Here is a 16,167-nt window from a genome sequence, read left to right as displayed (position 1 = left end):
ATTCCCAAATTGGAAGAAAGTATGTCAAATAAAAATCACAAGAGATAGCAGATCATTATACACTATCATAGTTGACCAATAAAGGTAATGTTAAAAACACAACCTCTTAACATGTTGACAGCAGTGAGTATAGACTCAAATCTAGGTGGGACACTGTGTTGGTGGCAGACTTGTTGCAAAACACTGATATGTTATGCATCCAGAGATACTTGGGGATTTGTACATGTGTTTGGTGCTTACCCAGGGACAGCCCCACTTTGATACTGCCTGCCACTAAAGAGTTCTTCCAAAACAGCCTTGAGAATGTGGGTTGTAAATTCAGCCATCTGATCACATTGCTTAATTTTCCATTGCCTGCTTAGGTTACACACTAAGCACAGAGGACTACCAGCAAAGTGGGATATTACATAAAATGAATTAACTGTATTGCTATTTTTTTAAATCCCAATTTAAACTAATAAGCACAAGAGTAATTTCATAAAACAAAAATACATTTCATATAACAATAAAAAGTAAAAAAGTAATAAGCCTATTTCTTTCAAAAGTGAGAAGGCAAGAGCATTGTTGAAAATTTTGAGAAACTTCAAAAGTAAAATCAAAGTAAATCCACCTTTTAAAGATGTCTGTGCTATCTTCGTCCACGTGTGACTGTGGATCTTATTGTGGATAACTATTTCCTTCATTTAAGTTGGCATTTGAAAATATATTTTATAGGACAGGGCTCATATACTACATATACTACGGTAAAGGGCGGGTATCATTGTTCCGGGAAAAAGGGATGTCCTTTCTTTTCTTTATTGAGATACAGTTATGATGAGTCACAAGAGGAGTTACATTTTCGACTGTAATTTGTATAAGGCAATCGAATGCATGCTGTTAAAGTGTGGCATTTACATGGTGTTTGGTCGCAGTTCAGGTATGTACAAAACATTGATACAGGTAGCCTACACAATAACCCTCTCTAGCCATAGAAATGTGTTGGATCACTTTTTGTATAATCATACTATTTGCGTGTTTGTTTAGATTGTTCCCCTTCGTTTTTACCATAGACTTCTGTATTTCATTTAATGTAACCATACCTCTCACAATTACTACAATTAACATAGGCCTAGTACATTTTTTTTTTCTATGACAATAATATATGATCAAACACTAATATTTCTATAACATATTAATGTATCTTCTTACTTTTCAAGAGCTGAAACACTAGAACATAGCACGTGATGGGATGAGTGTGCAGACAGGAATGTGTGGTGGTGATTTTCTTGAGTTTATAGGCTACTCATGTTTGCAGTCAGGAAATTCTTATTGGTCTAGTAGTATACCATATAACTAACAGTCACAATTTTGAGCTGTAGACTAGTAGAGGATATTATTTGGCCCTACTTTTACAGCCATTAAATTGTAGAACTGTATGGCATATTGATAGTCGCATATAATTGTTACTACTCTGTAATAAGCAATTTTCAGGAAGATGATGATGGACAACTGTCCAGATTTGGCTGGCCAGCACATATTGTGTTGAAAAGATGCTAGCCTACCAGTCTCAATTTTTCTGGAAATAGATTAATTGTCTTATGATGGTTGTCACATGCACAGTTGTAAGATGGGAAGTGGTGAGAAAATCTACTAGTCACACTTGCCTATGCACATTTGTTCCATGTGGTCCACAAACATAGTCATGGCCCTTATCAGACATCATCTCCATGACATGTTCCTGTGATTTTTGGCTGCATCTTTTGTTGGTTGATACACAGTTCACTCACCTCCGGCACAATTCTGATGCCCATATTTTGTATTTTTCTCACCTCTAACAGGCAGCACAGTGCAGGAATGACCAGAACTGACTATACTTGAGGTTTAGAAGATCCTATTCCACACTGAAGTGATGAAAAACATGATCAGAGGTGTGAATTTCCCCCATTTATTGTGCAAATCAACTATGTTCCATGATCTTTGATCAGTACACTGACATAACATTATTTTTGAATAACAATTCTGTAATATAATGTTATCACTTTCCATTTTCAGACATTGTCATTGTGCAGCATCCCATTTCTGTGTGTGTACCACTGAACTACACGGTGAATCTGAGTGTGAGAGCAGAGGGGACAGGTATCCTGAACTACCAGTGGTTCAAATCTGATGAAGAGGAGGTATGGGGTTGTTGAGGATTTTTGTCATTTTTGTCTGACATAGTATTATGTTGTCAATTCGTAGAGTAACACAGTGTATAACCAATGAAATGGCTAATGTTTTTTTAGGTATTTGGTGCGACCAGAGCAGATCTGACTGTCACAGCCCAGAAGTCTCAGCTCTACATTTGCCGCGTGAATGACCAGTTCTGCAACTGTGTGTTCAGTGAATGGGTCAAAGTAAAGGTCCTGGACATTGCTAAACCAGGTATATGAATCGTCTACATTAGTTACTAGTTATAAGATAATGTGTTTGCAATGCAGATTTTTAAAACTTATTTGATCAATGCAGAGCACTATTTTGCGTATAATGTATTGCTATTGCATTTTTTATTTATTGAGGTCTCCCAGTAGCGTGGCGAGGGGAGCTCCATATCGCTGTACACCCTGCACCCCAGACTGTCAGACAGGGGCAGAGACTCACCCTCAGCTGCTCTGCCTTTGGTATTCCCATCCCACACTACCAGTGGTACAGAAATGGTCATCCTCTGCTGGGCAAAACCACTGACACACTTCAGGTAACTCCAGTGTTTATTTACTCCTGCACTGAGGTCATCGTATTTACTCTGTCTTGACATTTGATCTGGCCGATAGCCAACAGTGCTTCAGCAGTCCAATGTAAACATTGTCATTTAGAAGAACTTGGTTAATATTTAACATAAGGTTTGATTTCTAGAATAGTCTTATGTGCATGAGTAGAGCCAAACATGAATGGGAATGTGTTTGTATCCCTTGTAGATACAGAATGCAGAGGCAGACCATAGAGGAGCATATCTCTGCTCTGTGTCCAATGTTGAAGAAGAAAGATGGACAGAGCCAGCTGATGTTGATATAGGTAAATAGAAATGTGATGGAGCTCGAAGGGCATCTGGGCAAATAATGAGGAAGGAATATAGTTGTTTGTAGGAAGTCACCCCACTGTGAATGATGTTGTAAAATTGCGGAGTCTACATTCTGTGAATGTGGCTCTATAATTATAAACAGATGTGCAATAGTGAATATGAAACCCAAAAGTCCCTCACAGTAGCACATAACAAAACACTAGCAACAGTTATTTGTTCAGTGGCATGAGCTTTACTATTAGTATTTTCTATTTTCCATGACAAAGTCTACCACATAATTCACTGTAAAGTTATTCCGCACTTTTCAATGAGCTAGTGGAATAGCTGTCAATATTCAGATTTCTGCACATGCCTCCCAGTACCTTTGTACAAAACTATCAAGTGGGTCTTTTCATTCTGCTGAGGATTTAAGGTACTTTCCCTTTGTTAAAGACAGAAATGGTAGGAAGTTGACAGGCTCTAAACAGTGGGCAGGGTTGTATAGACAACAGCTAAATTACTTGAAATGAAACTAGCCTTTGGATGTAGGTTCCCCTTTTGCATTTGTATGTGTTTTCTACATTTTGACTCAACCAGTTTGAAGAAAAACAGAGGCCTTTAACACACTCATATTGCTTTTGATCTTGTTTGTTGTGATAACAGATTGAAGTGTGATGTGTGAGGTTATGCACTGATTTTAACCTTTGTTTTTCTTTATTTTTTCCATTTCATTCAGAGCCAACTAATCAACTCAAAGTCACAGCTCCAAAACCCACAGGTATAGTGCCTTGCAAAAGTATTCATCCCCCTTGGCATTTTTCCTATTTTGTTGCATTACAACCTGTAATTTAAATGGATTTTTATTTGGATTTCATGTAATGGACATAAACAATTAGTCCAAATTGGTGAAGTGAAATGAAAAAAATAACTTGTTTCACAAAATTCTAAAAAATAAATAACTGAAAAATGGTGCGTGCATATGTATTCACCCCCTTTGCTATGAAGCCCCTAAATAAGATCTGGTGCAACCAATTACCTTCAGAAGTCACATAATTAGTTAAATAAAGTCCACCTGTGTGCAATCTAAGTGTCACATGATCTGTCACATGATCTCAGTATATATACACCTGTTCTAAAAGACCCCAGAGTCTGCAACACCACTAAGCAAGCGGCACCATGAAGACCAAGGAGCTCTCCAAACAGGTCAGGGACAAAGTTGTGGAGAAGTACAGATCAGGGTTGGGTTATAAAAAAATATCTGAAACTTTGAACATCCCACGGAGCACCATTAAATCCATTATAAAAAAATTTAAAGAATATGGCACCACAACAAACCTGCCAAGAGAGGGCCGCCCACCAAAACTCACGGACCAGGCAAGGAGGGCATTAATCAGAGAGGCAACAAAGAGACCAAAGATATCCCTGAAGGAGCTGCAAAGCTGTCCATACAATCTGTCCATACAACCACTTTAAGCCGTACACTCCACAGAGCTGGGCTTTACGGAAGAGTGGCCAGAAAAAAGCCATTGCTTAATAAAAAAAAAGAAGCAAACACGTTTGGTGTTCGCCAAAAGGCATGTGGGAGACTCCCCAAACATATGGAAGAAGGTACTCTGGTCAGATGAGACAAAAATTGAGCTTTTTGGCCATCAAGGAAAACGCTATGTCTGGCGCAAACCCAACACCTCGAGAACACCATCCCCACAGTGAAGCATGGTGGTGGCAGCATCATGCTGTGGGGATGTTTTTCTTTCTTTCTTTTTTTTGTTGTTGTTGGTATTTTACCGCCTTTTTTCATGGTATCCAATTGGTAGTTACAGTCTTGTCCCATCGCTGCAACTCCCGTACGGACACGGGAGAGGCGAAGGTCAAGAGTCGTGCATCCTCCGAAACCCAACCGAGCCGCACTGCTTCTTGACACAGTGCCCGCTTAACCCGGAAACATCGTACACCTGGCGACCGAGTCAGCATGCACTGCGCCCGGCCTGCCACAGGAGTCGCTTGTGCGCGATGGGACAAGAACATCCCTGCCGGCCAAACCCTCCCCTACCCTGGGCCAATTGTGCACCGCCCCATGGGTCTCCCGGTCGCGACAAAGCCTGGACTCGAACCAGGATCTCTAGTGGCACAGCTAGAACTGCGATGCAGTGCCTTAGACCACTGCGCCACTCGGGAGGCCCGTGGGGATGTTTTTCATCGGCAGGGACTGGGAAACTGGTCAGAATTGAAGGAATGATGGATGGCGCTAAATACAGGGAAATTCTTGAGGGAAACCTGTTTCAGTCTTCCAGAGATTTGAGACTGGGACGGAGGTTCACCTTCCAGCAGGACAATGACCCTAAGCATACTGCTAAAGCAACACTCGAGTGGTTTAAGGGGAAACATTTAAATGTCTTGGAATGGCCTAGTCAAAGCCCAGACCTCAATCCAATTGAGAATATGTGGTATGACTTAAAGATTGCTGTACACCAGCGGAACCCATCCAACTTGAAGAGCTGGAGCAGTTTTGCCTTGAAGAATGGCAAAAATCCCAGTGGCTAGATGTGCCTAGCTTATAGAGACATACCCCAAGAGACTTGCAGCTGTAATTGCTGCAAAAGGTGGCTCTGCAAAGTATTGACTTGGGGGGGTGAATAGTTATGCACGTTTACGTTTTTTTGTCTTATTTCTTGTTTGTTTCACAACCCCCCCAAAATCATTTTAATTCCAGGTTGTAAGGCCTCAAAATAGGAAAAATGCCAAGGGGGGTGAATACTTTTGCAAGCCACTGTATGGCTCAGTGTAAATAAAGTATCTGCTTGAGTTATTTTTAGAATGCAGTTTGAGCATTTCCTCATTGAAGAGGGGAACTGTTGTACCAGTATTTTCTGATATATGCAGGTTCATGTTTCTATGGTATAATTAGCTGTTCTTGTTGTATAGTAAATTAACCCTGATTACAAATTCCACTATGGTCTTTCCGTCCAGCGACTGACAAAGTGGCCCTGCTTATTGGTAACCTCAACTACTCCCACCACCCTGACCTGATGGCCCCCACTATGGATGTCCATGAGCTGGCTAACCTGCTGCAGCAGCTGGACTTCAGAGTGGTGTCTCTACTGGACCTCACCAGGGAGGAGATGCTGGCAGCCATTGACAAGTTCATTCTTCTGCTTGACAGGGGCGTGTATGGTGAGTTCAATACTGTACAGTATTCTGGTGGTTACATTACAAGGGAGAATGTATTTTGAATTGAGGGTTTTCAGAGACTCTAAAAAGCTAACGATGACATTGACACTATTCCCCGCCTCAGATGAATAGGTGCAAATGTATAAAAAAAAGTATCTGTTAAGTGGAAACCAGACTTCGTAGTCTGGTTAAGTTCCCTTTGAACTTATTCTGCCCTTTTCCATTGAAAACGCTGGTGTTACGTTTCATAATCCTATGCTGCTGTTTTGAGATCTTATTAGTAGCTTGGTGTGAGAGTGTGGTTTAGCAGGCAGATAAGAGGTGGAAAGGAGAAGCATGGGTCTGTAGTGTTTGGGGCGAAAAGACTTGCTATGTATAGCCGTTTTCTAAAGGCCTGCGACAGTTCTACTTGACAGATTTATTTAGCACCTGTAAAGGGCCTTTAGCAACCCAGCAAACTGTCAGCTTATCTCCCTTTTATATGTTAGTCAAATAAATAAACGTTCACAATGTTATTACAGGCACTGAGCCATACATATGACATTTTATTTGGCATGTAACCATTTTTAAGAATGTATAACTTTCTGCCTCATCTAATAGTCCGTACTTTTGTGTTGTTGGCTGTTATAGAAAACGAGGTCAGCTTAATGTGAAACTAAAAAGCAATCTAAAAAATAGCAACCTGGCTTTCTAGGAGCTTTTAGGACCAGCACAGCTGGATTCCGCTGGACATATTACCTAGAAAGCAAGCAACATAATGGTTTGTTGATAAATGACAGGGTCAGTGTTGTGTGATATTCTACACAGTATATGTTTGCTCAAATGAAACCGGCTAAAACATGGAGCCTTGTTTGACAGATGCATAAATAGTATGAAACATGTAGCTACTGCGGCTCGGCTTCGTCCTACTTTCACTGCCCTGAAAAGTATACACTGAGTGTACAAAACATTAAGAACACCTTCCTAATATTGGGTTGCACCTCCTTTTGCCCTCAGAACAGCCTCAATTCGTCAGGGCATGGACTCTACAAGGTGATCTGTCACGCCCTGGTTCTGGGGACTATTAAATGTTGAGCCAGGGTGTGGATTTTCTATGTTATAGTTTTCTATGTTTTGTTCTAGATCGTTTAGATCTATGTTGGCCAGGGTGGTTCCCAATCAGAGACAGCTGTAGCTCGTTGTCTCTGATTGGGGACCATACTTAGGCAGCCTGTTGGCACCAGTTTATTTGTGGGATCTTGTTCCGTTTGGTTTGTTGTGAATAACCTAGGACTTCACATATCGTTTGTTTGTTGTTTTTGATTGTGTGTTGAGTACAATTAAAGTATGTACGCTTATCACGCTGCGCCTTGGTCCGTGTCTTCCTGTAACGGTCGTGACATGATCAAAAGCATTCCACAGGGATGCTGGCCCCTGTTGACTCCAATGCTTCCCACAGTTGTGTCAAGTTGGCTGGATGTCCTTTGGGTGGTGGACCATTCTTGATACACACGGGAAACTGTTGAGCATGAAAAACCGAGTAGTGTTGCAGTTCTTGACAGACTAACCGGTGCACCTTGCACCCACGACCATACCCCACTCAAAGGCACTTACATATTTTGTCTTGCCCATTCACAATCCATGTCTCAAAGCTTAATCTATGCTGATTGAAGTGGATTTAACAAGTGATATCGATAAGGCATTCACCTGGTCAGTCTATGTCATGGAAAGAGCAGGTGTTCATAATGTTTCGTACACTCAGTGTATCAGTAACGTTATGCTATCCCCCACAGCCCTATTCTACTATGCTGGTCATGGGTACGAACGTTCAGGGAGGAACTATCTGGTGGCCATAGACGCTCCACAGCCCTACCGTCCAGAGAACTGTGTCTGTGTACAGAGGGTCATGCGCATGATGCAGGAGAAACGGACTGCATTGAGTGTGGTCTTACTAGACACCTGCAGAACATGGTAGGCTTCCTGATGGACACCTCATGTTATTGTTTGTTGCTCTACTTCTTGTCCTCACTTTTGTACGAACAGTATTATGATTGTGGAAGGACTAAAACAGGTGTTAAGTTGTATATTTGTATTTTAAGGTACAACCAAGATTGCATAGCTTCTGAAATCAGGCCCTTGGTACCCATGGGAAACACAGTGTATGGATATGCCACGTATGTACCACCCATACACAAAAATGTATGCACGCATGACTGTAAGTCGCTTTGGATAAAAGCGTCTGCTAAATGGCATATTATTATTTATTATTATGTATTTTTTGTGTATGTAACAACAAGTTATTTTATGAGTGTTCATTTATGGCCTGAAATCTAAATGACCTCCTGCTGCCTTAACAGATGTGAAGATTCAGAGGCGTATGAGGTGCAGGATGGAGGGAAGAGCACTGGGATCTTCACCAAGTACCTGAACAAGCACATCCTGCAGCCGGAGAAGGTCACTCACGTCCTGGAGCAGGTGTCTGAGGGTCAGTGTTATTGTATGATAGGCTTTGCTCTTACAGTATGACGGTGACTTTGGAATTTCAGGATGGATATTTTGACATGCTGTTAACACCAATCCATGACTCACATGGGAAACCCCTGGGTTTCTTTTCACGGAAAATTACAAGCTATTACCCAAGAAAGACTAAATTCCCTGCTAATGAGAGCAGAAGAACCTTGCCTTCCTGGGTGACTTTGGGTTCTATATCTCCTCTATAGGAGATGCACAGTAGTGTCTGTAAACAGGGTCAGTGTAGAACTTGTTGTTGGATGGAGCACAGACATGTTCACTTCTTAAAGGTCCAATGCAGCTGTTTTTATCTCAATATCAAATCATTTCTGGGTAACTATTAAGTACCTTACTGTCATTGTTTTCAACAACAACAAAAAATAAAACAATAATCCTTAGCAAAGTTCAATTTCTCAAGCAAGAATTTTGGTAGGACTGTCTGGGAGTGGTCTGAGTGGGGAGGGGAAAACAGAAAACTAGCTGTTATTGGCAGAAAGGCTTGGAACTCTCTTTCTTATTGATCTATTAACTAATTTACCAGCTGGTGACGTCACCAGGCAGGCCAAAACTCCATCTCACCAAAACAGGATGAAATTTCAGGTGGTATTTTCAAACAGCTCTTACACTAAAAGGGCATTATCATCATTTTCACAATTTCACAGTATTATTCCAACGTCATAGTGTGGAAATATATATAAACACAGGAAAATCACATTTTTGACTGCACCAGGCCTTTAACGTTCCTCCATCACTGGCTACTCCCCCTGGTGCAGCAGGTAACAATGGGCGGAGCTTGGAGGGGTGCGCATGCTGTCCCCGCTAGGTCCATGTTTTGTGGTTTGATTGGTCTCTCTGGTAACATGACTTTGTGGGACAGAGCTGCATTAGGATGTGACCTCATTCTCTGGAAATTCACACTGTTGGTCGGAGCACAGCAGGAAATCTGAGAGCAGTAGAGTTAAAAACAGCTGCTCAGGCGTGTGTGTGTGTGTACCCCCTCTACACTGCTCTCCTGTGGTCAATGAGCTCCAGCTCCAGTGAACCTGCATAGCTTAACACAGCCCATCCAAGGAGGTGCTGGTAAAGTAAAGTATAGGTTGACTGATGAGTTGTCAGTGGCTGTAACGGTCGGACCTTGGCACAGAAGCTCACGGCTTACATAGGAGATATATTTAATGAATGTCAAGACTCCTCAGATGTGCCACCGTTACTCACTGTGACATTGTGAAAACAACCATGACACAATACGTTTTATTTCAGGGTGACAGCTGAACTACATTTCTGAAAGTCATAAATATCATACCCCCCCCAAAAATGCTAATCTCATCCTGTTATTGGTAATGGTGAGTTAGCATGTTTTGGGGGCATGATCTTTGTGCATCTGTAACTTTCTCACTCATAATAATAATAATAAGCCATTTAGCAGACACTTTTATCCAAAGCGACTTACGGTCATGCGTGCATACATTTTTTTTGTGTATGGGTGGTCCCGGGGATCGAACCCACTACCTTGGCGTTACAAGCGCCGTGCTCTACCAGCTGAGCTACAGAGGACCACTAAACTCATCATTATTCAAGATTCATTCATGATTATCCATAATCATTGTAGCATCCACATTAATGTAGAAGTGTTAAGAAACATATTATATTTTTATTTACAATAAAAGTGACTCCAAAATGACACAATACATTATTTACCATTAATTTCCATTGGGCACAACATAATCCAAAACACAACCAAAACAAACTGTAAATGCATCCAACAAGTTTGTAGAGACACAAGCTTGATGTAGTCATTGCGTGCTAGGAATATGGAACCAAATACTGCGCTTTTGACTAAATTTTAAACTCTAAGTGAGTTTGTCCAGATACTTATGACGCCTTCAAATGGAGGGACTATGTACATAAAGTGCATTTATTTCTAAACATTTAAACAGATATGTATGAAAATACCCTCAAATAAAAGGTGACATTCTGCACTGCAAGGATCATCAACTAGATTCAGCCGTGGGCCGATTTTCTCTCGAGCACATGATCGGGGGGCCGGAACATAATTACAAATAATTTGTAGACTGAAAATTGACCGCAAGAATCCCAAACAGATATAATGTTTGACTAAAACATAATCATTTCAAATCTTGCTTACATTTGTATACGATCACATGATTTCTTAAATAGATTTCTTAAATAAAAATCGCTCGGAGCTGAGTTCCTGGAGTTTATCCAGTCTTTTATGTCCAACATTGAAAATAAAGAAATTTGAAAAAATATATAGTTTTTTTGTGTTGCTTAGAACTCATGGGGGGCCAAATAAAACCACCCGCAGGCCGCCAGTTGGGGTACCCTACTGTACTGTCAACTCATATAAAACATTTGATCTCAAATTCAAAATGCTGGAGTATAGAGCCAAATTAGCTTCAATGTCCAAATAAATACGTAGGGGAGTGTATATGCAAATGAGGCATATATAATTGTCTTTATTTTATAACAAAGTATGAACAAAATACCTGATATATAAAAAAAAATATATATATATATACGAGTGTATTATAAGAAAATAATGAGCATTTTACAATAAATGGAATACCTGAATTCCCACCAAAATGCCAGAATTTGTCCATACCAGTACAATGTTTTATGTGCTATAATTCAGTCAATATATGATGGATTTGAAAATGTCTAAAGGTTTGGAGTATTTTCATCCATTGTCCAACTATTGCATTTATCAGAATTGTATTTTAAACCTTATAACAATTTTGACGACAGTTGCTAATTCATATCTAGGAAATAATATTCACTGAAGTGACAGATCACATCACGATCACATCATGAGACGATTTTATGAACAGTAAACACACTGTTCCCAGAACCTCATTTGAAGAATGAGGATCTATGTCCTGCTTGTCTTAGTTATTTATTAATGGAAAAATAGTTGTTGATGAACTGCTGTTCCCTCAACTCTAATGGAAACATGGCGAAGACAGCTTGCTTAAAATATGTACTGAAGCCAAATCCTCTGCAAGGCTAAGAGTAAGCCTGTATCCAGGGCCCTGAATAGGGTTTCAGTGTATCAGTTTTCTCATCTGGCCAACAATGCCTTATACATGCTTGTCACCTAAACATTTCTATAAGTTCACTCTTATTATCCACATGTTTATAATTTCAGAGCCTTTACATCAGTCAAATAGTATTATTATTTTCATTTCAGACCTACTATTGAACCCTCCTTAAGAACAGCTGTTACCTTGGCAGCATAGGCTAACCTTTAACCTTTACCCTGTTCCTCAGATCTAGGCAGAGACCCTCTGGTCACAGGCAAGCAGGCGGTGGAGATCAAACACACGCTGAAGGAGCCTCGCTCCCTCACAGATCCGGTCAGGACCACCGGCCACACTGGGGAGCTACGTCTGAGAGATGCCTGCTGGAGACAGGCCAACGGTAAGTTTTTACACCAAAATATCCCCAATCCAGACCCTTTTTCACAATTAATGGAAATCTAAAAAAACTATTGATAAATGATTGTGTATATGTCAAGTGCTGGTCTTATTTTAGATGCATTAGCCATGCATGGTATGGTGTGTCTTTTGCTATGAAATACTGTAAAGTCATTTTCTTGCCCTAAGTTAGTCTTATCAAGAAAGAGGAAAAGCAATACCCCCTCCAGTATACCCCCTCCAGTTCTGCATGTGATATGGATGTGGCTGTTAAAGACAGTGTGGTTTAGCATGAGTCATGACCATCACACAACCATTCAATAATTTACTGTTTATTTGTGGTGATAACAGACAGGGAACTTGTTTGTATATTTAAAGTCAACCATAAGCTTATTTCACTCACAGGATATCCGTTGTCAGATTTTAAGGAACAAACTCCTACTGTAACCTTTTTCAAGGACAAGGTGACTTCTGATAAAAGCAACTTCTCTGAAAACATGTCTGGCCAATTCTCTTATCGAGTCTATGTCTCCTAGAGATGCTTTCTTACACAAGATTTGTATCTTAAAACTGTCTTTCCATGTGATATCATCCCACACAGAGCTACCACGTCAGAAGCTGCTTGTTTTCCCCTGTGGAGTTGAGGTGGAGGTCCGCTTCTCAGCCTTGTTCTCCAACGTCATGGTTGCCTTCGGCACAGTGAAAACCACTGGCCCCAGAGCCCAGGACTGCACTGTTACTCTGAGGAGCACACCTGTGAGTCACCGCTTCACGTTTACTTGTTGATACCTGCCACATTACGTAGAGGGCAGGGTGTGGTGAACAAACAGCCCTTAATAAGCATTTTGATTTAGTTGCGTAACTTTCCATGACACTGCAGATATATATTTGATTGAAAGGACTTTATAACTCCTTGTGAGACCCTAGAAATGTATGCGTATTTGTATCCATCTGTAGGAAACCCTCACAACAAAACTGAAAGAGGTTAAGAAAATATGTTTAGGAGAATGTTCTAAGAGTGGGTTCTGTGCATGGTGTCTGATCTATTTCCGTTTGTGGTCACAGCTCTCAAGGCTAAAACTGTTGTATAGATATTTATCTGAACCTGACACGGCATTACTCTTTGTAATTTTGAACGTTTACTGCTCATAAAACAACGTTATATATGTAGAGAACATGCAGGTACAAAGGTTGTCAAGAGTACAGAATCATCCCCTCTTTCCTCTGTAGACTCAAGGGAATATCTTATGCACAGCACACTTATTGGTATTGTTCTGCCATATGCTGCGTATGCCCTCTCGGCTTTCACAACAGCAGTAACACCTAAAAGGCTATCAGTCATTGAATGATGTTTCCCATTTACAGAGTTCCTAGCTGTAATAAATGGCCAAAGTGAGAAACAAGAGCAGGAATTTGGGGCACAATTGCTTATCAAGCGTCTGCTTCTGTGGCGTAATAACTCCTTGGAGCATACTGACACCTAGTGGTTCAATGCATTATGTTCTCCCTACACAGTCTCCAGTAGATACAAACCCAATATACCATGTATAATGTGTATAATAAGAAGAAGTGGGTATGACAGGTTTTGTTGTAGTTGCCTAATGTATTTTATTCCCAACCTCTGTCTAGGCAATGGAGGATATCTTCTCTAGTCCTGGCAGGTCAGGTGAAATGGACTCTCTCTTACTAAACAACTTGGTTGCTGAAAACCCTGACTGTAGCCTCAGACTTTGTGGCCTTCAAAAGCTCCAGGTATGCTTACTTTCTGCGTCCTCATATTTAACATTTACAGTAAGCAATAATATGGTAGAAGGGTTTAGATATTGCAATCTATCATTATTTCAATGATAAACTAAAAGTGTGAATAAACATCTGTATTCTGTTTGTTTTTTTCTCTGTTCCAAAGGGATCCTTAGTGATACAGGTGGACCTACACTACACCCAAACGGGCAGAAAACTGCGGCTGCAAGAGAGCAAACAGCTAGACATAGGAAAGCCTTTGGTAGCATCCTGTGATCTGTACAGGGGACAGCAAGCATTGGTAGCCCAGAGACAAGAAGGTGCCCCTGTCCAGAGTATGGGCCACGTTTCACACAGAAAGCAGCCCCCACGTCAGACACTGGGCCAGCCAGGTCGCCCCTTCACCAGGAAGGCAGAGTGTGCTGCCAAAGTCCCCACTGCAAGGAGCAATGAACCAGAGGAGAATGATGAGTCTGAGCCTCAAGACTTTACCCTCTGATTTCCGCTCTCCACGTCTTTGGAAAAAGGATAGTTTAGTAGTTGTAGTGACTAGTGTAGTCAATAGGATATTTACTGTTTAGGCTTAAAGCAATGCACATAATTAAATCAGCACGATACATTCCATTTCTCTGGTTAGGCTACATTTAATCAGTTTAATTATGTTTATGAAGTGTGTGTGTGTCAGTGTGTGTATACATGTGTGCATGTGAGTTTGAGGAGATGATGTCCTGGATTATGTTCCTCTCTTAAAGCACTATTTGGTTCTTAGTTCTCAGCATGACACTCTACCAATATTTATTCTTAAATGATCACGGTATGAAAAAATCCGACTTTTCTACATACTTGTGAATAATAACAATAATAATAAACATTTCAGCTCTTATGTACCTGTATGTAACTATTAAAATGAATTAAATACAATTTTTATTACTGAATTATTAAAGATTCATTTATGATTAACACATAATTTGTGGTTTTATATTTTAACTACTTTATATATGTATTAATATATAGCCTATTTTAATTTAACCGTATTAACAATACGCCTACAATTCATTACAATTTCCATAAATCGAAAGAAAAAATACAATAATTAAGACAAAAGTGATTTTAGTCTAGCTAAAATAAACGTCATATAAGCAGACATGATGAGCAGATGAGGAACAAGAGGATATTAGCTAGCTAATTCAATTTTCACATTTGCAAAAAAATAAGAATCCTAAACATTCGCACAATTGGCTCAGCGTCGTCCGGGTTTGGCCGGTGTAGGCCGTCATTGTAAATAAGAATTTGTTCTTAACTGACTTGCCTAGTTAAATAAAGGTAAAAATCAATAAAATAATGAATAGCTAAATAAACATATTTAATAGCTAGGTGTCACATCTTCAGATTCAGTGACTCTGGATATTTTACTAAACATATCATTCGACATTTGAAAGGTCTATAAAATACAGAAAATACTATCATTACCTAATAAGTAATCTAACTAGTTCACTAGCTACAGATTCATCGACTTGAATAACTACCATTGAGCAAATATGCCACTGCTTGCTGGGTTATAAACCCAATATCTCCCGTTCTCTCTTAGGCCTTGTGTCGCCTGTTTTCTCTTAGGCCCTATATCTCCCATTTTTCTTAGTCCCTGGTAGCTCGCCGTGATCGTATAGTGGTTAGTACTCTGCGTTGTGGCCGCAGCAACCCCGGTTCGAATCCGGGTCACGGCATTGCAAACACAATGTCACGGCAAAAGGGCAGAATTTTTCTGGATTTTCTTATTCTTTTTTTAAAACTCCACATTTTATTATAGGTTATCCTCGTTTAGTCATTGATTGTTGACGCAATTTTCCGAACACAGCGAACCTATGAAGTCGGCTGCAGTCATTCATATGAAATGTGTTATATGTCCGCTAGGGTGTGGAAGAGTCGCTATACGATAATTATTGTGCTGAGACTATTGTGCGAAAATCCATCAATCAAATAAATCACATGTATTTATAAAGCCCTTTTTACATCAGCAGTTGTCACAAAGTGCTTATACAGAAACCCTGCCTAAAACCACAAAGAGCAAGCAATGATGTAGAAAAACTCCCTAGAAATGCAGGAACCAAAGAAACCTAGAGAGGAACCAGACTCGTTCTTCAAGATGTTCAAACGTTCATAGATGAACAACAGGGTCAAATAATAATCACAGTGGTTATAGAGGTCAGCACCATCCTCAGGAGTAAATGTATATTAGCTGTTCATGGCTGAGCATTCAGAGGCTGAGACAGCAGGTGCAGTAGAGGGAGAGAGAGAGAGAGCGAGAGGGAGATATTAAAT

The 16,167-nt window shown here is 40.3% G+C and overlaps 1 protein-coding gene across 1 annotated transcript; it reads left to right on the top strand.

The window, feature by feature from the left end:
• Positions 1-799: 799 nt before the first annotated feature.
• On the top strand, positions 800-14,783 carry malt3 (MALT paracaspase 3). Its single transcript, XM_084169220.1, has 15 exons — positions 800-916; positions 1,818-1,907; positions 2,032-2,156; positions 2,265-2,403; positions 2,538-2,713; positions 2,934-3,030; positions 3,753-3,794; positions 5,984-6,187; positions 7,957-8,134; positions 8,263-8,337; positions 8,521-8,648; positions 11,963-12,112; positions 12,710-12,864; positions 13,738-13,860; positions 14,015-14,783. Exons 2-15 carry the CDS (start codon positions 1,889-1,891, stop codon positions 14,345-14,347), a joined length of 1,944 nt encoding a protein of 647 aa, XP_084025346.1. The 5' UTR covers positions 800-916; positions 1,818-1,888; the 3' UTR covers positions 14,348-14,783.
• The last annotated feature ends 1,384 nt before the right edge of the window (positions 14,784-16,167 follow it).

This window comes from Coregonus lavaretus (genome assembly GCF_964263955.1).
Source record: "Coregonus lavaretus genome assembly, chromosome: 9".
Taxonomy (NCBI): Eukaryota; Metazoa; Chordata; class Actinopteri; order Salmoniformes; family Salmonidae; genus Coregonus; species Coregonus lavaretus.
This window is presented reverse-complemented; position numbering and strand designations above follow the sequence as displayed.